This window comes from Pipistrellus kuhlii, unplaced genomic scaffold (assembly GCF_014108245.1).
Source record: "Pipistrellus kuhlii isolate mPipKuh1 unplaced genomic scaffold, mPipKuh1.p scaffold_m20_p_4, whole genome shotgun sequence".
Lineage (NCBI taxonomy): Eukaryota > Metazoa > Chordata > Mammalia > Chiroptera > Vespertilionidae > Pipistrellus > Pipistrellus kuhlii.
In genome coordinates, this window is record NW_023425540.1 from 5,627,697 (window position 1) to 5,648,482 (window position 20,786).

General features: G+C 49.0%; 1 protein-coding gene across 2 annotated transcripts in view; it reads left to right on the forward strand.

Annotated features, from left to right (window-relative positions):
• Positions 1–7,900: 7,900 nt before the first annotated feature.
• Positions 7,901–20,786, forward strand: part of EGFLAM (EGF like, fibronectin type III and laminin G domains) — a 122,856-nt gene continuing 109,970 nt past the window's right edge. The window contains exon 1 of one of the 2 annotated variants that reach the window (XM_045571510.1): positions 7,901–8,219. In XM_045571510.1, the coding sequence (XP_045427466.1) occupies positions 8,123–8,219 (97 nt within the window). In that variant the 5' untranslated portion in view covers positions 7,901–8,122. The remainder of the gene's footprint in view (positions 8,220–20,786) is intronic. The other variant, XM_045571511.1, reaches the window with a different exon arrangement.

Sequence of the window (20,786 nt, forward strand, 5' to 3'; positions counted from 1 at the left end):
AATTTTGTTTATCTGCTTGACTTGTCATTAAAATGCTAACTAGTTAAAATTTGAAACTGTGCAACTGAACTTGCTAGTCCTGTGGACTTTTTGGAATACAAGCTAGAATGTTCCTTCTGTTTTCTGTCAGTTCCACTTCCTTTCTCCACTCCCAATTTATTCCCTTGGCTTCTGAGTTTCTTCTTTGTCCCGATTCCCCTCCACATAGTTCTCCACTGTTTGAGAAGCCCAGGTGTACTCCGGCCTGGGTGGGAACATGGGGTGCACACATACATAACACACTTCCTGGTGCACACACACAAAGTAAAGCCGCTATATTGGTCCAGTCTGCTGTTCACCCCAGTGAGAGGGGATAGCTTCAACTGTGTGTTGTCGTTTTTTTCCCTAATTAAACTCATGATAATTATAGAGCTTGGGACCGAAGAGCAATTAAAACCATCCCTGTGTGTGCGCCAAATGAATAATTTCCGGACAGCCTACGTTGTGCAAGTCAACATCTGTGTCTGGTTCTTGGGTTTCCCATTATCTGGTTCAGGAATCTCTTTGGTCTATTCCTGCTGCTCAGGCACCAGAGCCATGGTGGCATTTCTCTGGGATAAGTTTGGGTCTGGACGGGATTAAGGAGGTTGTGCCTGGGGCTGCCGTGCCCCAGCCTGGATGCAAGAATGCCCAAACTGGGTAGGATCTTGGGCTTCGTGCAGTTCAGCCCATGAAGCCAATGCCAGGGAGGCATTGTGACTCACCCAGGGTCATGCGATGAGTAAGAACCCAAGGAGAAGAAAGGGGACAGGCAAAACATGCATGCGGGATCAATTAGGAGGCGCTGAAGCTGAAGGAAACTATGAATGGGCGAATGCTCCCAGCAGCAGCTGGAGGACTAACTGGCGCCCCACCCATGTAAGTATACCCTGTTGTGTACCTTTATTTTGATGGCACAGCAGCCATTCTTCATTCCTGGGACAGCCCCTGCCTAAGCACACCATTGCCTTTTGGGAGAGATCACTCATTGCTCCAAAACACAAGCCCTGATTTCCCATGATTCCCAGCTCGTGTGGGAAGTGTCTGGATCAAAGCTCCATCGTTGTCCCCACGTGCCTTGTGCCAGCCTAGACACACTCACTAGTGCTTCTGCACATAGCGCAAGAGTGCCCTTGGCTGTCTCTGTTATACACGGGGAGGAATGGAGTAAGATAGATACCAGTTCAGGTGGTGTGCATGGTGCCCTGGGCTATTCCATCTGCTGGGCGCAGCCTTCGAAGTAGGCGTGACACCCCATCAAACAGGGAGGGGCCGAGGCTGAGTTTGTCCCTCGTCCTTCACCGTTGATCAGTTAACTTGAAAACATGAATCTCGGTCATCCCCTCCTGCTTTTTGGATAAGGCACTTCCTTAAAGCTACCAGTTCCTCTTCCTCCCATCAGCACTACCATCCTGACATGCGGACAACGGCTCCTGCTTACCCCTTTCCTCTGCACCCTGTCTTCCCCGGGCTGGCACTGTGGACAGAAAAGGGGCCACGCACTAAACCTGACGGGCTCTGGGGAGGCCTGCATGGCGGCCCTACACACTCAGAGACCGAAAGCAACCGCCTAGGATGGTCTGACCACTAACATTCCTGATGAAAAGTAGGTCGTGGTGGGTAGACGTGTCCTTGGCCTGTGGCTTCCTTGACAAGGTCAGTCTTTACCGTATGTGAGCCTGCCTGTTGTCTTTTTGCATCTAGGATGACATCCCTTTGAAGTGCCAGAGTCATCTCCTTTTCCAGACTCTTTAATAAAAACACTGCCTCAGACCCCTCGCCGCTATCTTCTTCCCCCCAGGCCGGCTCCGGGTGCTGTAGGTATTAACTCCCCTGCACCCGCCAATGGAAAAGACGCGTGTCTCACAGATTTATCTAATCTCACAGATTTTATTTCCCTGCTTTATTTCTCCCACCCCTTTTAATCTCCCATTTTGGAATTTCATGTAACCTCCTTACACCTCCTCCTGTGATTGCAATGTGCACAATCAGCAGCAGATCTGCCATTCTCCAGAACATTGAGATTTTGCTTCCCAGCCATGGTCACGCTGGCTTCAATAACAGCTCATAAGACTTTGTCTTAGCCGGACCTCCTTTCGTCCTATCCAAAAGCAGGAGGGGATGGCAGAGATTCATGTTTTCAAGTTAACTGACAACACAAAGAAAGATCACCAGTGAAGGATGAGGGACGAACTCAGCCTCAGCTCCTTCCTGTTTGATGGGGTGTCACGCCTACTTCGAAGGCTGTGCCCAGCGGATGGAATAGCCCAGGGCACTGTGCACACCACCTGAACTTGCTCCAGCCCTCCCCAGTGTACAAACCAAGCACACTGCTCCCAAAGCTACTCCCTACCCCCTGAGCTATCCCTTCCGCTTAGTGACACCTGGCCGTCAGACCACACCTCCAAATCTTCCACGCCCCTCCCCTCCTCACCTCCTCCCGTAAGAAACACACAGATATAAAAATATGATCAAACTCAGATGGAAAAGTTGGCCTTTTGCTTCTTTCCACAGGTTTTCTCTTGGCATCCGGAAATCTGCATTTGTTTGTGGTCACCAAATAACCCAGACAACAGCCAGCATTCCTCTGCTTCCTACACCACCCCCCAAAGCGACCAGCCCCGCCCTCACACCTCCCCACTTCCTGTCTGGTGGACTGGGAACTGTTAGTCCTCTGGGGTATGCAGTGCCTGTGTGTGTGTGTGTGTGTGTGTGTGTGTGTGTGTGTGTGTAAGTGTTGCATTTTTACTGTTTTTTGTGTTTGTTTTTTTAATTTGCAAGAGATTGTTGCTTTCCAACTGAAAAGTATCTTTCTAATAATAGAACTTTTACATGACCTTTGGCTTGGGGAAAGCATAGAGGCTCTTCCGGGGAAGCTGAGATTGTGAGCTGAGACTCATCTTAGCCAACACTCTCATTTGGTTAACAAAAAATATTTTCAAAATAAATACCCACCACCAACAGAAATACTGCCACATGTATCCAGAATATCTAAAGAACTTTCACAAACCAATAAGAAATAGATAATCTGATAGAAAAATGGGCAAAAGGCATGAACAGGTACTTCACAAAATAGGGTATATAATGGCCAATAGACAAGTGAAAAGGTACTTGACTTCATTAGTTTTCAAAGAAACACAAATGAAAACGATGTGATATTGCTGCCCATTCATCAAATGAGTAAAATGAAAAAGAACGTATTAATGTTGGTGAGACTGTGGGCCCACGGGAGCTTTCATATGCTGCCAGTGGGGGTGTAAATTGGGAGAGCTACTTTGGAAAACGGTTTGACCGTATCTTCCAAATCCAAACATCTGCCTGCTGTATAACCCAGTAATTCTGCTCACAGTGATCACAGCAGAAATGCTTACTGTGCTTACCAAAGACACATACCAGAATGATCATACAAGCATTTTTGGTTGTAGCTCCACACTAGAAAATACCCAAAGGTCCATCAGCAGGAGAATGAAAACAAATAAAAATACATGTACAGCCCTAATCGGTTTGGCTCAAGGACTGAAGGTCCCAGGTTCGATTCCAGTCAAGGGCATGTATCTTGGTTGCGGGCACATCCCCAGTAGATGTGCAGGAGGCAGCTGATCAATGTTTCTCTCTCATCGATGTTTCTAACTCTCTATCCCTCTCCCTTCCTCTCTGTAAAAAATCACTAAAATATATTAAAAAATACATGTACACAATGGAATAGTATATGGGAACGAGAAATAACCACACAGCTTGAATGAACATCTGAAGCATAACATGATGTAAAAGTGGCTAGACATAAATGATTACAAAACTGGAGTAAACTACTGGATTCCATTTACATAAAAGGTCAAAGCAGGCAAAACTAATGCAGATGTTAGCAATCAGGAAATGCGTTCCCGTTTGGTGCTGGGGTAGGTTATGATCGCGGGAGGAATGAAGAGTCTCTTAGAGCCCGGCATGGTTCTGGTTCATGATCTGGAGGCTTGTCCTTTGTGACAACCCATTGAATTATACACTCAGGACTAATCACCTTATTTATTTAAAAGTTCGCATTAAAATGAAAGTCTGGAGAATCATCAGTTTACCCAACTTAACTATAATTCTCAGTCACTTTTAACCAGTGTTGCTAGAAATGTATGCAGAAGGAAGGACAGGTTTGGGAATACCAGCTGATTTACCCTGGTCACTCCAGTTCTGCCCCTGGGGAGTCAAATTGCTGTACCTTATACAACAGATAATTAGGATATTTAATTCAGCAGTTAGGACGAGGGGGCAGATCTGGATTTACTTATGTGGAAGAATCAGGTCAAAGCTTGTGAGATGCTCCTGCTTGTGTAAAATATACGTGTACACATTTGTTCCTAGAATATCTACTGGAAGATACATAAAAAACTGCTGACAGTGATTGCTTCTGGGAGAGGAAGGGGTGAAAGGAAACTTCATTTTCACTCCACACACTGCCAGACACACATTTCAAATTTTATCTGTACATATAACCTCCTCAAAAACTAAATTAAACCTAACGCTAATTTCTTTGCCGCTGTCTTTTTCTCTCGTTTAGGGACTTTCTAAACATTTTGTAATTGGTAAAGTTCGCCTTCCCTTTCTTCTAACAACCTCCAAATCCATTCCAGGGGTCAAGGGTCAGAGATATTGAGCAGAGCAGGCAGGTCGGTCTTCTGCTGGTGACCTTGTTAATTGAGTTTAGACCTCCAGTGAATCTGAACAGATTTTTTAAAATGAAACATTCAAAGCCTCTTTGCCCTCGCTAGCTCTCTTCCCCCCAGAGGCAGGAAGAGTGTGAAAGGCAAGCATTCTGTCTGTTCTGTTTGTCTTTCATCGTCTTTCCAAGGGCCATGAGCTGGTTGTCAAACTGGAAGAGGGAACCCTGGGGGGTGCGGTTTGACTGGCAAAGGAAAGGAACAAGTTCAGGGGAACGTGTGCCCTAGCTTTGGCACGAGCAGGTCTCAAGAAGCAGGTTCTTAACTCAATGGCCTGAAGACCCAGGGCTCTGGAGGCCTCACAAGGAGAATATAACGATCGCAGGGAATCCCGCAAGCAGGAGACATGAGGGGCCCCTGCAGAAAGCAGGCCAGCTCCCAAACTGCCGAGGCCCTCCGCCGAAGATGGAAGGGAGCCCAGGGCCCAGTCTGAGGAGGCGGTACGGACAGAGGAGGACCGCATTGGCCAGGCTGCAGACAGGCCTGCACAATGAGCCATGGACACTTCGTACGCTCTCTCAAAACGCATATTAGAGCAAAAGTGACTTGGCTTCGACAGTGCTATTTTATCATATGTGAAGAGAAAGCAAAATCTGGAATTCGCTGATGGCTTTCTCCAGGCCCTATGTTTCACCAAGATCTATGACAAGAGGGCCCAGGACGAAGCCCCTCTGGGTCAGCTCTCCCCACACCTGTCTCACAACCTGGGCTCTGGAACCCACTGTGTGATTCAACCCAGAGTCTGTCCCTTGGGAGTGCAGGTCTTTGGGCAAGTTATTTCACTTTCGGAGCTTCAGTTTCTTCATCTGTCAAATGGCAGAAGGCTACTAACGATACCTGTGGGGTGACGGTTGTTGGGATTAGTGAGCAATTCAGAGGGTCTGTTAGATAAATGCTGGCCATCGTGCTAATGGTTATTATTACTTCCAATGTGCACATCAGGGAGAATCATGTTTGAAGTGGGAGGGGCAGAACCAGCCTGGGAGGTATCTTCTCGGTAGCACCTGCCTGGTTGTGGGTGCCACCTGAAGTCAGATATAAGAAAACTAGAGGCCCAGTGCACAAAATTTGTGCATGGGGGAGGGATGTCCCTCAGCCCCACCTGCACCCTCTCCAATCTGGGATTCCTCAAGGGGGGACTGCTGGCTCCCAACAGCTTACCTGTCTGCCTGGCTGATTGCCCCTAACTGCTTCTGCCTGCCAGTGTGAGCACCCCTAACCACTCCCTTGCAGCCTGATGGCACCTAACTGCCCCCCTGCTGGCCCGATTGCCCCTAACTGCCCTTCCCTGCTGGCCTGGTCACCCCTAACTTTCCTCCCTTGCCAGCCTGATCACCCCTAACTGCCCTCCCCTGCTGGCCTGATCACCCCCAACTGCCCTCCCCTTGCAGGTCTGGTTCCTTCCAATTGCCCTTCCCTACTGGCCATCTTGTGGTGACCATTTTATGTCCACATGGAGGTGGCCATTTTTGACCACATGAGGGTGGCCATCTTGTGTGTTGGAGTGATGGTCAATTTGCATATTACTATTTTATTAGATAGGATGTCTTCTGATGGGAAGAGCTGCTAACAACTTCAGGGCTGGAGTTCAAGCCCAGGACCCTGACCTGCAAGGATGCTGAACGCACGTCCCTGTGGGTGTGGAGGAAGAGCCTGGGGCCTCCATGACTTCTAGGGGCAGTGATCACCATCCTTAGGGTCTGTTACCCCTGCTTTTGAGACAGTACCCTGGGGACAGTCACCCTGTCAGGCTCCCAGGCGGGCTTTGTTATGGCTGCAGAGTGAGGAGCACAGTCCCTCCTGACTTTGCTAATCCAGATCCGTGGAAGGGACAAGCTCTGGTGTCACAGCTACGATTTCCCAATACTCAAGTAGGAGTGGCCCTGGCATTAATGTGTGGGCAGCTGCACATCCCAGAACACCACCATCAGGGAATCTATGCTCAGCTTTGCTGACAAACAAGATCCGCCTCTTGACAGACCTTTGGCTCCAGGAACTTCATTGGGGAAGATAGACATACACCGGTCAGCAGGTGTTCCCCTGGCTCTCAGCCTCGGAGCCTGGTCCTGGGGCAGCGACCTCAGTCCTCCTCTGCGGGGACTCCCCAGGGCCTTCCTCCCTCCCCGCACTGGGAGCTGGATTCCCTCCGGGTTATTTGTTGTATCTGCTTTCCCTTCTGGCTTGGAGCTCAGCGGCCAGTGTGCCAGGCCACTGACATCCCAGGGTCTCTCCTCTCGCAGGGAAACCTGGCAAAAGGCACATTTTGCTAAGCCAGCAAATTTGCTAAGCCTGGCAGCAAATCTGGAGGGGAAGGTGTCTCCAAGGGCCGGGCGGGAAACCAGCCCAGGAACCCCGATCCAGTGTCAGGCACCAGGACCCCTCGCGCCCGCTCCCAGCCAGGTCTTCTCCGCCCTCCAGGGCGCCAAGCTCGCTTCTCTCTCCCCAGTGTCTCAGGCTTAACCTGGAGTTTCAAGTCCAACCCTGCAGGGGCTCCAGGTGCCTTCCCCAGAAACCAGGGGGCCCCGCTCCCCAACTCCGGGCCTTAATCTCCACAGGAGGTGGCCTCTGGGTGGTGGGGCACCAGCTCTCCATCTGCGCGTCTTAAGTCCCATTGATCTCCTTAGCGCCCAGACGGCCGCCCCCCCCCCTCCCTCCTTCCTGCACCACCTGCAAACCACATACCTTCTCCCCCCTCACTCCCCTTGGGGCGCCCCCCGGGGAGGTGCTGGGAAACCCCCAGGCAGGTGGGAGCCCCGGAGCGCAGTGGCCGGAGGAGCGCACAGCCAGGGCGAGGGAGGTGCAGCCACATCTCAGCGGGAGGACCGCGGCCGGGGGTCCGGGACTTGCCATCCCTGACCTCCTGCCCTGCGTCTCCAGGGGCTGGAGTTGCCCTTCCCAGTCCCCTCCTGGGTCCCCAGCCGGGAAGGGCTGAGTCTGAGCCGGGGGTCCTCGGAGGGGGCGGTGGGCTGGCCGTTGTGCCCAGAGGTAGGCGCACAGTCGATTGTCTCCAGGCCCGCCCCTCTCACTTCCACCCGATTGTAATTCCATCCCCGGGCGGGTCCAGCCGCCCGCCCTCCCTCCCTCCCTCCCTCCGCGGCCAGCCCGGCCCTCCCCGCGGGCCTCCTGCGCAGCCCCCGCCTCCTCGCCGCGCCCCCTCCTCCCCCTCCCGCCCCCCAGCCCTGCTGCTGGCCACCGGCTTCCCTCCGCCCGCCGACCTCCGGCTGCGGCGCTGCCTCCTGGACTCCGGTGGCTGCTGGTCCAGCTCCCGCAGCCCTCACCGCCTCCCTCAGCCCCGCCACGGGGTCCGCGGGCCCCGCGTCCTCCCCGTCCCCCCCAGGAGACGCCCCTTTTCCGTGCGCCCGGGACTTGGGGAAACTTTGCAAGGAGCCCGCAGGGACATGGATTTCACCCGAGGCATCCTGTTCCGGCTCTTGCTCCTGGCTTCCAGCCTGCGATCCGGCTCCGTGTGGCTGGGGGAAGCTCGCCGAAGACCAGGTAACACGCCCCGCGCGCTGGGGGGAGCGCCGCGCCCGGAGCGCCCTGGTCCCTGTCCCGGTCCTGGTTCCTGGCGAGGGCGCAGGGCGGTCCACGCGCCGCCTCTCCCCCCTCACCAACGCCAGTGTAACCGGGATCCTCGCTGCCCAGGGCTGAGAAAAGACGTGACCCCCCCCCCCCCTCCAGCCCCCAGCCCCAGGCGGGGATGGGGGGGTGTCCCAGGGATATGTGTTTGTTAAAAGAATGATCTATTATGCAGGCTCTGTGGAGGTGGAGGGCTCTGCATTTGATCCCGGAGACCTGGGAGGGAGGGGAGGGGAGCGATCATGCTGTCTCAATTACAGAGGATTGCAACTGTGCAGAGGCAGACAGCTCCTCCCGTGTCTGCAAACATCTTACTGAATTCGCGTTGTCCAGAGCCCAGCCATTTCCTGTGAAGTGGCTGAAGGTTTGCCTGAGTCCCCCTGCAGCCCACGCACCGTGGGGGGATGTGGCTTATAATGTCAGGATCCTCTCTTCCGCGCTGACTGAGGATGCCCTCCCAGAATTTCATCTTGTTGTGAACTCCGGCCTTTGCTCTGAGCTTCCAACCCAAATGTCAGGGTGGTGGGCCATGAGAAGGAGTTGGAGAGAACTCAAAATATACAAGAACTTGCATTTCCTTTGGTTTCACCCGTAAAAAGTCTTCCTGTAGTTTGTTTACTCTGATCTGGCCTGTGTTGTGAGATTATTCGCAGTTGAACATGCTAAGCAATGAAGTTCTAACCATTGTTTGCCCCGAATAACGGTTTTTACTTTTCTTTGTTGGCACTATATTTAGAATGCTGGAAAGTCTGTTTTTTTTTTGTTGTTTTTTTTTCTTAGTTCACTTTGTAAGCAAGGTTGTCTTATGGGATTAATTAAGCCTCGTGCACAATGGAAAACAATATAACTTTATTCCGATGCAGCCTGCAAAACTTTGCAGAAAGTGCAGTTTTTGTCTTTGCAAATCATGTTTTTCTAAGAGACAAACCAGGGGAAATTCATCAGAGGGCACAGGAAATAATTTTGGCAGATTCCCATATGGCCGCTTACATGTGTTCGTGGTTCAAGGATCTCTCCATTTGGCGCTGTGACTTGTTGCTGTTCAGCTCTGGGAGACAGCCTCACTCTTCAGACGGTATCTGTTATCACCTTGCTACCTGCCTTGGGATGGAGAACATTAGCATAATTCGCAGCATACTTAACATATGAGCTATTCTATTTCCCTTTTCCACTGTTTAATTCATCCTGAGATGATAGCAGCCATCCAATGTAATGTTATGTTAGTGTCTTTTCTTACATGCACACACATACATACAGCTAGCAGGATTTCAGAGAAGGGCCACTTTCTAATTTCCCTCCTTAAAGTAACCACATCGTGATCAATTACATTCTCCGGGTTTATTTATTCACATAAAACCATCCACTCACCATTTTGAATAATGCATAGTAGTTCTTAACCATCAACAGTATATGCAATGTTCTTTTAAGGATGTCAAGCCTTGAAGCAGATGTTTAAAACAAAGCATTTTACAAAACCCTGCTGTATAAAACTGCTCATACAATCCATCACGTTTCCTTTCGTATTCTTTTTGGAGCTCCTCTGCTAGAAATATTTCCTACCTGGTTCATTCAGAGCCTCCTTCTGTTGTACATGCCCTGAAGATGCCTCTTTGGTGTTATCTGAAGCGCAGATGGGGTTTTGGTAGTGTTTAACGTTAGCGTCTTACTAGTAAACACATCCAATTGGAGGTGGTAGGAGCGTTTGGACTATGCTCAGCTTAGACAAATGCTTCATTACTTTATAATTTTAACCAGACACTGGCTTCCAGGTTGGAAAGCTGCTGCGATTAAAATGACAGCTACTTTATAAAATCTGACGGAGGGGGGGGAGGGGATTTCCTCCTGGGCTCATTTACATCCCTCCGAAAGACCAGCTTTTGACCCAGAAAATTGGTCCAGATTAAAAACTGAATGTGAACAGCAAGCAGCTAATTTATAATCTTCCCCAGACACCGGCAAGCCCTGCTAGGATCCATAGGGAGAGTCCGTGTGCCTTGTTTCCCCAGGAGAAGTGGGGTTGTGGGCAGTACTTGGAAGGCAGTGTAGCCACCATGTAGGTGGTGCAGTCCTGTTTTAGCTGGTGGCCCTGTCTGTCCCCTCACACTGTGAAATCTACTTTTGACAAGTCCAGCTTTGCCGGAGAAGCCTTGTAGTCAGAATCTGCCTGAAAGTTCCCCATCCCGCCTACATCTGGTGACATAAAGCCAAGTCGCAGCTTCAGCTATGAGTCTGATTTGGGTCCAACATAGGCACCTTCTCTGGAGACACCCCAAGACAGTTCATCTTCTTAATTGAACATTAATAAAGGAACCTCTGCATTTCCCAAGAAAAACACGAAATGTCAGTTTTCAAGTTAAGTCAAAGTAAATAATAACACCCAATTAAGTGCTTGCTATACTGCTCTAAGAACTTGACACATTCAGATGTATTTGATCAACAGCTCTGTGAGGTGGGTGCCCTATTGCCCCTGTTTAGCTGAAGATGAAATGGTGGCTTGGAGGCATTCAGTATCTCCCCCAAGGTCACAGCTAGTAGGTACATGGGGGTGTGGGAATTCAGGCTCCGATGTTTGGGAGCAGAAACAGTTCCCAGCAGCTCCTGGGCAGAGTGTGCAGCCTGGCACGGAGAGCCTGCCTCTTGGCTGGAGAGGGACCCTCCCAGAGGCAGAGCCTGGCAGGGAGTTACCCCTGCTGCTCTGTGGGAGGAGCCTGTTGAATGCTGTTGAACATTGGTACCTGGGATTGCACCCAGGCCTCCGAAGATTACAGTGTGAAAGGTACCCTAGGGAGTTCTGGAGCTACTGCCTACTGACCTCATCCACAGGAGTCAGGCTGTAACCTCGCTTTCTCTCGTTGAACTCCTGGGGGCTGGGCTGAGGCTTGGCTGGGGCTAGAGAGCCCACTGGAATGCCTGGAGGTAGAAAGGGGGCTTCTGAAGATCGCCAGGACTCCGTCATACCCCAGGACTTGGAAATGCCATTTATTGGATGTCCTTCATTCTTTTTCAGATTACGAATTAGAATCGTAGACCTAGAAGGACATGCAAAGCCCTTATTTTACAGCTGGGTAAGGGACTGTGCTGGTTGACAGATGCTGAACTTGAACTCGACCCAGGCCCTCTTATGTGGTCTGTGGCACTTCTCCCTTATGTTGTCTCATGGAGAAGTGCAGGTGAGCCTTCCGATGCGGGGCAGGAAGAAGGGGAGGGAAGGCCAGATGCACCTGCTGGAGCAGCATGACCAGGCCACACCAGCTCCCAAAGGCGGACTGGTACCTCCCGGTGTTGATGAACTCTCTGGGCTGGAGGACCGCACGAGGGTCCGTCCCTCCTTCCTCCTTTCCTGTTTGCCTGATGTCCCAGGGTCAGTGGGACAAGGTCAGGTTAGGGTTCAGAATGTGAGGTTTTCCCCGGAGGACCTGGGGCTCCACGGTCATCATCAGGGAGATGGCAGGTTTCTAACCCTTACCTTTGTACTTCCCGTTGTATTTCTCTATCCGTACAATTGGACAAAAGTATCCCCTTCCCAGAGCACAAAGCACAGGAACTGAGGGGGCTTGTCTCTTCTGAATGCCCCTCCTTTCTTTCCAACCATCCATGCTCCGCCTCCTTTTATTGCGCTGCACAGATATTGTGTGTTTATTTACAAACTGAAGGCAAGATCCTCCACCAGCCAAGAGATTTCAATTAACTGGAAACTCAGATGAGGGTTAGCATTTTTTAGCAACTTTTAAAAATTAAGGTATGTGCCCTTTTTGATAAATATATAATGCCACTGCACACCTAACAGACTGCAGTGTAGTGTACACATAACTTTTATGTGCCCTGTGATTCGCTTTATTGCAATATTCGCTTTCCTGAGGTCATCTGGAACCGAACCTGCGCATCTCCGAGGAGTTCCTGTGTGTACATCCCAGCACCTGGTTACTCGGTCAGTTCAGGATCACATCAGAAGCACCTTCCTTTTCCGCTTCATTCCAGCAGCCCTCCTGCCCTTCATCATATCTAATCCCTATAAAGAAGCCCAGTCCTCATTTCTCTCTCCTTCTGTCTCCCTCTCTCTCTCCCTCTTCCTCTCTCTCTCTCTCCCTCTCTTTCTGTCTCTCTCTCTGTCTCTCACCCTCTTCCTCTCTCCCCTAACCCCTTTGGTTTTCTAAGAAGTCAAGGAAGGGACAGAGAAGTCAAGGTCAGGGGTAAACGGAGTAAAACACGAGGCAGTACTTCTTTCTCAGAATTCTTTCTCATGCAAGAGTGACTTGGCCAGGAAAGAACTGAGTGGTGTTTTTGTCTTTGTTTCTTACCCTGAGCCAGGGCTCTCATAGCCTTAGAATTCTTTGGGGACCGATTGTCCATCTGTTCACGGGTTACTACGGCTCACATGTGGTCTGGTGAGTCAGAACCAGATTTCTGGAAGACAGGGACTCGATCATCTGAGGCTGAGATAGGGCCTCGGCTCACACAGGGTTACCCTGGCATATTCTGTATTCTCCTGCCTCACCCACTCGGCAAGCAGGACTGTCGTCTCTCCCAATCGACTAAATGAATGACGTAATGTCTTGTTGCAACAGGTCTTTGGAGCTGGCCAAGACCCCTGCCACTTGTCTCAGTCGAGGCGTGTCATGCTGCAGGGATCGGAAGTGCACCTGCTGTTTTAGGGACAGAAAAGGGAAAAGGAGGAGGAGATAGTACAGAGCCCGCAGGGCGGTTGTAGGGGAAACCCCCAGACCCATCTTTGATTCCATTGGTTAGGGACCCCTGGTTTGAAGAAGGACCACAGAGTGTGGCCCCAGCCTTATGAAATGAGCTGGAAGCTATTGAAGAACCCCTGATTTCATAGATTGGGGAAACCAAGATGAGTGGAGGAATGAGGTATGGGACCAGGGACAGACACTCAGGTGAAAGTCAAATCAAAGTGCTTCCAGCAGAGGGCGCACCTTCCTAAGCTGGTTCAGAGCAGGTCTCTGACCTCAGAAGGTCTCAGGCCTCTGACCCAAGCAAGCAATTCCCATGTGGGTAAGAATTCTTGGAGTGCGACCCAGGTACCTGCCTTTTTGACAGGAACCTCAGTGACTCAGTGCATGTAGGCTGAAGTCCACACCTCGAGACTTGACAATACTTGACAACGTAGAGTTTGGGCTCCTCCCGCTGCCTCCCTTCCTCAAGGCCTCTACCCCAGGCACTCTGAGCACCACCGATGTCTCCATTTTGTTCTTCATTCACACCAGGTGGGTTCCCAGCCACAACATGCACCAGCACGGTAACCAGGCAGCCTCGTGCTTAGGCTCTTTGCGGGTGTTTTGAAGGTTAGTTGTGGGACTCCACTGGCCTCCTGGAGGCTCCGGAGAGATATCTCTTCGGAACAGACCCTCCTCCTACCCACCTGCCTTCCCCATGTCAGTCATGGAGAGATGGCTGCACCAAAGAGGGAAACCCTGCAGCAGCATGAACAAAAAGCCATGCCGAGCTGCATCTAACCAGCCTCTCCTCCCTGCTTCCCTCAGGCCCACTCCACCCCCCAGCTGTCTCCCTGCCCTCATGGCTGGTTTCTGCTGGCTGAGCAGGAAGGCTTGGGAGAGAGCACCGACTCTGAGATTCGGCAACTTTGGGTTCAGGTTCTGACTTTTTTTTATTGGTGACTTGGTGACAGAGAGAAAGCTGTATGAGCTCTGTGAGCCTCAGTTTCCTCATCTGTAAAAACAGGATAATGAAAGAACCTACCATTTAAAGTCCAAAGGAAGATTAAATGAGGCAGTACGTGTACCAAGGCATTAAAAAGGGGCAGAACCCTGAAGTTTGAAGGCAATATTTATGAATCAGGGATTGTTTAATTTACTGTAAACAGGGGGAAAAACCTGATGACTAGGTTAACGAAAAGACTGTGTTTCAGGCATGGTGAGTGATAAACACAGGCACTTGGGAAGTCATGCACTTTTATCCTTTTCCATAAATGTTAATGTGTGATTGCTTGCATGTGATTTAATTTGTTCTGAGTTGTAAACATTTTCAGGTAAATTCATTGACAAATCAGAAGGACTCTTTGGTCAACCACGTGCCTTGATTTTTAATTTGTGCCAAGTGTGTGGTCTTGCTTGAATGAATTTCTTTGAGAACCAGTAACCCCAAGGGCAATATATGATTTCTGCCTAGTAATTGCCTTGGGCAAGTTTTGCAGGCTGTAGTGGTGGAGGTGGTGGTGGTGGTGGTGGGGGAGAGAATTACCCAGGCTGAGGTGTGATTGAGAGTTGGTGAGAATGTCATCAGAGCTAGAAAGCTAAGAAATGGCCCATGTTTGCTCATTAATCAGTCAGTAGGAGTAATTCAGAGCCCCTACCTGTGATGTAGAAAGATAAAGACCCAGTGGCTCTTCCTTTCTCTATGAATGATTCTTGCATTTTCTCAGCTTTGAAAAAAGTCCTCCACTTACCCCAGAAAACCCTACCAGCTTTTTTCCGGAATCAAAGGAAATAAAGCAGACCAGTGCTTTGAAAGCTAAAGTGGTACAGAAAGATAGGATATTTTTATCTGACAACAATCATAATAATTATTATTACCTTAGCCAACGAGAACAAGCAAGGACACACTTTCTAAAGCTTTGATCTCATTTCCATTCTCTCCTCTCTCCACTCCCCTGAAGACACTGGAAGATTCTGTCTTTGTCTGACTCTGCAGACCCGAGCAATTTAAATCTTAACACTTGTGTTTGCTGACAGGGCATCCAAACCCTTGAATCAGATTGAATGCAATGCTAATGCTATTTATTTTTCTTGGTGCCATACGTTTATATTAGCCCGTTAACGGTGTACACTGTGCAGAAGGAGTGGTAGCAGAGGCACTTCTCTGTAACATCTGGACAGTTGGAAACATAATACTTAAAGACAACCTGAGTTTAAAACCTTCCTGGGACAGATGGCTAATTTTATTGATCTAATCGTACACTTAGGAATAGGTCCCATGATCCTTTGCTCATAATTCTTAGGGTGAGCAGAGACATAAGTAAATTGGATGAGGGCTGTGAATTAGATGCCTGTTCTATTGTTTGTGATTTATTTTAACAGTCACTGTGTGAATTACTTTAATCTCTACCCTGAGGGTGCTTAATTAATACTCCCAGTAATCCAGGAGACAAACTAGCCCCAGCGTAAGAGTTTACATCTATTTTAATCTCTCCGTAGGTGAGGGTGCAGTACCCGTGGTTAATGCTTCCAGCTTCTCCTACTTGCTAGCCAGGAACTCACCCTCCAGGGCTGGTTTGCTCCTGTTTGAAGAGCTTGGAAATGAAGTCCACTCTCAAAGGTGTCTGGGAAAATACTTGAAGGGATGTTATAAAAAATCCAAGCCAGAGGGTCTGTCAATTAGCACAAATCATGGTAGAAATAACATTTCCATTGGTGAAATGTGGGATTAGCTGGGAAGGTTATAAGCTGGGCAAAAATAAGAATGCAATCCAGGCCAGCAGGGGCTGCTTTGCGGCTGGGCTAGCACCCCACACAGGCCTGTGTGTCCCTCGCCTCGCAAGGCAGGCTCATTTGCTGGTCCTGCTAGCTGGTCCAATGTTTTAAAAAAAATATATGTTTTTGTTGATTTTAGAGAGGAAAGGAGAGGGAGGGAAAGATCAATGATAAGAGAGAATCATGGATCGGCTGCCTCCTGCTTGCCCCACTCTGGGGATCAAGACCACAACCCAAGCATATGCTCTTGACTGGAATCGAACCTGAGACACTTCAGTCCGCAGGCCAATGCTCTATCCACTGAGTCAAACCAGCCAGGACCCATTGGGATATTGACCCATCTGCCTCAGCAAGGTGCTTGGACCAAACAGCTCCAAACCTCAGGGGCTCGATGCAGCACGTGTCCTTCATTTCCTCCAAGTCCGAAGTGAACATTCCTCGTTGGACAGCTTGGGCTGGTCTCCAAACCGTGTCTTTGATACCTCTGTGTTGTCACGTCCCATCTTTACATGGGCCGTCAAGGTGTCATGGGAGGTAAGGAGAAAGAAGGCTTGTGTGAGAGATTTCTGTGTGAGCCTGGGACATGCTTGGAGTTCATTGATGTGCAGAGGAGGAGGGCCAGCTGTGGGGGGTTGTCTGGGATGCAGTGCCTTGGAGTTCATCTGAAACGCAGGTAGTTACATCTGGTTTTCCTTGTTGGGGGCAACTGTTACTCAACAAACGATCCCAAACTAAGCCATCCCTTTGACTTGGGTCTGTTTGCCATGGGGCCCCAAAATATGTGTATGGCTCCATGGATATAAGCTATTTGTTGTTGCATATTGCCTACATTTTACAAAAAAGTAAAATTAGTTCCTTTTAAATGGTAAAATATCCAGCCCAGCCGGTTTGGCTCAATGGTTGAGTGTTGAATATGAACCAGGAGGTCACAGTTCGATTTCCGTTCAGCCTCCAGGTTGCAGGCTCTATCCCCAGGGTGGGGCGTGCAGGAAGCAGCTGATCAATGATACTCTCTCTTCATTGATGTTTCTAACACTTTTTCTCTCTTCCTTTCTCTCTGAAATCAATAAAAGTAAAATATACAGTGGGTAGAGTGAATTTCTTTCTTTTTAAAAATAATTTATTGATTTGCTTTGATTTTTTTTTTTTTTGAGAGAGAGAGAGAGAGAGAGAGAGAGAGAGAGAGAGAGAGAGACTGAAACATAGATTGGCTGCCTCCAGGACACCTCCGTCTGGGGATGGAGCCCAGGCAATATGCCCTGGCTGGGAGCCCGGCGACAATGCCCCACCAACTGAGCACACTGGCCAGGGCAAGCAGAAAATATTCCTAAGGCACAGCAACAACCAGAACACATCTCCTTCCCCCCACCCTCCCCGACACATAGTTTTTTCTAGAAGCTCTTTCTATTTGTGCCCCATAATAAAGAATATTCAGGGCAGAATAATTTATTCAGTGAGAGATGCATCTGAAAATGTAAAAAATATTTTTTAGACACCACAGCCTACTCTGGTGGGGATGAGGTGATGTGGACTTCCCCCAGTGAAAATAAACACTTACATTTAGCGGGGCCATGGCCCTTCTCCAAGCACTTCCAGAGAATTGATGTCCTGTAACCCTTGCCCCACTAGGAAGTGTGGAGCGGATGATTTAGCAAAGAGGAAACAGGCATAGCCAGGATATGAACCCAGGTCATCCAATCCCAGCCTGTGGCTTCCCATCAATCCAGAGGTGCTCCCGCAGCTGATGGGATGGAGCATGGCTGCTGCAGAGTGCTGAGTCTAGCCCTGCAGCCCTGAGGGACCATCAGGGCCCTTGCCAACAGGGTGCGCCACCCTTCCTGGCAGGGTCCCTGCATATCAGGGACACTGTTTAGAATGAACTGGTACTGCTTCACTCCGTCTCCTGGCAGGTTCGTGCATTTTGCAAAGTACATGTTGCCTGAGGGGCTGTTTGCAGCTGAGAAACAGCTGTGGTCCCTGAAGGAGCGAGCTAGAGTTCCCAGGGGACTTTTGTAGACGACCACCCAGATGACTCAGCCGGAAGCTTCCCAATCACCACTATTTAGCCACCTTCCTTGTGGCAAACGTATTTACTGGAACTTCAGTGTGGCATCACTCAAGTCTCAGGGCTTTCCGTTAGTTTCTCAAACATCTCTGGGAGGTTCTAGGAGTTCCCAGTTGGTGTAAATAAGTAATCCATTAGGTGGACAAGGAAGCATTCTTTTAATGGTTATTTTAAAGTAATTGGTGGATTTTGACGACAACTTATTCATGTAACACACATCCCTTCAGCTAGCAGGAATGGTGACAAGAATCCTATAAACAGGCCTAGGTTTAAATTTGAAATTTATGGCTGTCTGACCTCCAATAGAGTACTTAGTCTCTTCATACCTTTGATCTCTCACCTGAAATGTAAGGCTCATAGTAGCTGCCACAAAGGTTTTACATAATAAATAAATGAGATGACGGGATGACTGAAATGCTCCTAGGAAAGTACAGAAACATTTGGTCACAATGGGCACTTCAGAGCCAGTCCATATCAGGTAGGTCATTAAAGTTTATAGAATCAATGTAATTGGAGAGCTGATAGCTTGTCATGTTTGGTACAACCTCAAATACTGACAGCATTGACACAAATGTATAACTGAGTTTACTTAGGCTCCTATGAAAATGGAATTGAAAAGAATTTAATTTCCTTAATTTTACATTATTATAGAAGACTTTTAGTGTCTCGATGTCTACATTCATGTCATTGATGAAAGACCTAGCGTCAGCTTAGAGTTTAATAAAAATAGCCCACATTGCTTTGGATTTTGTACACAACCAAGAGGAAAGACCACATGTTTTTATGTAGCTACTGTGGTAGACATAGATTTTGAAGTATCAGCTATATGGCTCCTTACCCAAAAAGAGGCTCTTAGCAGTTGGAATAGCAGTTATTTCCCATAGCTACCTTCTTTCCTGTGACATTTAGAGAATGCCTGGAAAAGATGCTGCTTCTGTGATGTCTACTCTCTCCCCATTTTGAGTCAACCATTCTTTGCCAAAATGGTCTCCCCCAAATGCAGTTCTCATCACTCTTGTGTTTCATATTCTTTTCTGGCCTTCTGTTGCCTTCTAAACTCTAAGGCTGAGCATCTGAGGTCTGTCACATATGGCCCAACTTACTTTTCCTGTCTTCTCACTGGATACACACCTGCATCCCATCCAGCCAAGTGAGATCATTTGCTGTTCCGTGGACCTCCTCTTCACCCGCCCCCACCCCCAAATGCAATGACCCTTCAAAGCATGGTACCATTGCCCCCTGCTCTGTGAAACCTTCATGCCCTCTCCCAGCCAGCAGCCATTCCGGCCTTCTCCCGTTCTGCCTGTGTCACGCTATCAGTGTATCTGACCCGTGCCTTCTATTAGATTTGTAACTTTGTCAAGGAAAGGACTATGATGTCTTCACTTCTGTGTCTTCTCCGTCATCTGGTGGAGTGTCTCCCGTGCTGCCAGCCTTTCCCAGACAGCTATAGAATGGAAAACGATGGCCTCGTTTGGGGAAAATATGTTTGATCATGGCGTGAATCATTTGATCCTGCTCCCAACTCCCAAATTCATTTCCTTCCTCCAGTACAATTCAGAAAAGGGGTCACTTCCATGTGTGAACATTTTTTGCTTAACCTGAGCAGACATTTGAAAACGCGCACTGCAGTGTGATTTAGAGAAGGAAAGGGCCCAGGGCGTCTGTCTGCATCAGTGTGTAATTTTAGTCCTACCTCTGTGCTGCCAGAGGCTATTGGAATTGTGGGTTTTTAAGGAGTGTCTGATTGAGTCTACTCTCTGAAATATGTCATTTTCCATAACCGGAGAACAGGTAGAGCTTAAAGTAACATGTGGGGCTGCTTCAGACCTGCTTTCTATCACGTCTTGGAGGTTAAGAAGCAAAGGCAATACCTTTACTACTCATACATCAGCATAGGGGAGGAGTGAGGAGGTGAAGTAGTCTAATGTTCAATTCCTCTCCCTCCCCATCTGTCTTTATATCCAAAGAAAGGAACCTGGGCCTTGCGTGGGAATGGCATTGGCGGTGACTGAGAAGGTCGGGCTGCAGGAGGGGATGAAGGCAGTCCATCTCTCGTAATGAGATCTGGCTGAGAGGTCAGGAGGAAACAGTCCTCAGGGCCTTCAGCATTCCTCTTCGGTGTGATTGTGCTGACCCTGGCTTGTGGACAAAGATCAATTCTGTAATCCCTGGAAGGCAAAGCGGCCAAAATCTAGTATTTGCAAAGGTTTCTGCAGTCTTTGCCATTGAAAGGACCAATATGCCTGGTAAAATGAATGCCCCTGGGTGGCCCAATTGAAGCAGCAAATTGATTGACCCATTCATGTATTTAGCTCTTGGCATATACTCAGCTCTATTGCGTATATATGGATAAAGTAGAGTTGAAAAGGAGTTGCATTATAATAGCAAATAAAAAAGCTAAGTAAAGGATATGATGAGGAAGTATTTAGGGGAGGGTGTACTGCTCTCGGAACTTGACTTTGAAATACATCAGAAGTAAGATTCACTGGTGGGTGGAGAGAGGGACAGAGTGCGGAGTATGTAGGTGGTGAAGCAGGTACAGTAGCATTGATGGCAGAATCCTTGTGGTGAATTTACACATGTTCACTCCAAAACCCTACCACTTTTCTCTGTGTTTGATTATTTTTCCCTAAGAAAGTGATGGAAAAGATGAGCTCAGGATTAAGAAAACAAGCAAAATGACTGCAAATTCTGATATGTCATGAGTGGGATTCCCCCAAGGCCTGCTCTGCACCCACACATTGAAGGGTCCTGTGATGCTGTCCTGCTTCTCACTCAACTCTCTGCTCCCCCTACCCTGCTCTGTGCTCTTAGGGCTGGCAGCTGGGCCACTCAGACTGCTTTGTTCTTTCGGTTCCACCCAGGGTCAGGGGCGGCATCAGAAGGAGGTCGGAAGAGAGTGGGGAGAAAACCCGGTGTGCTTCTTCTGGATTCCTCCCTCCTCTGATGCTGGAAGCCAATTCCAGCATG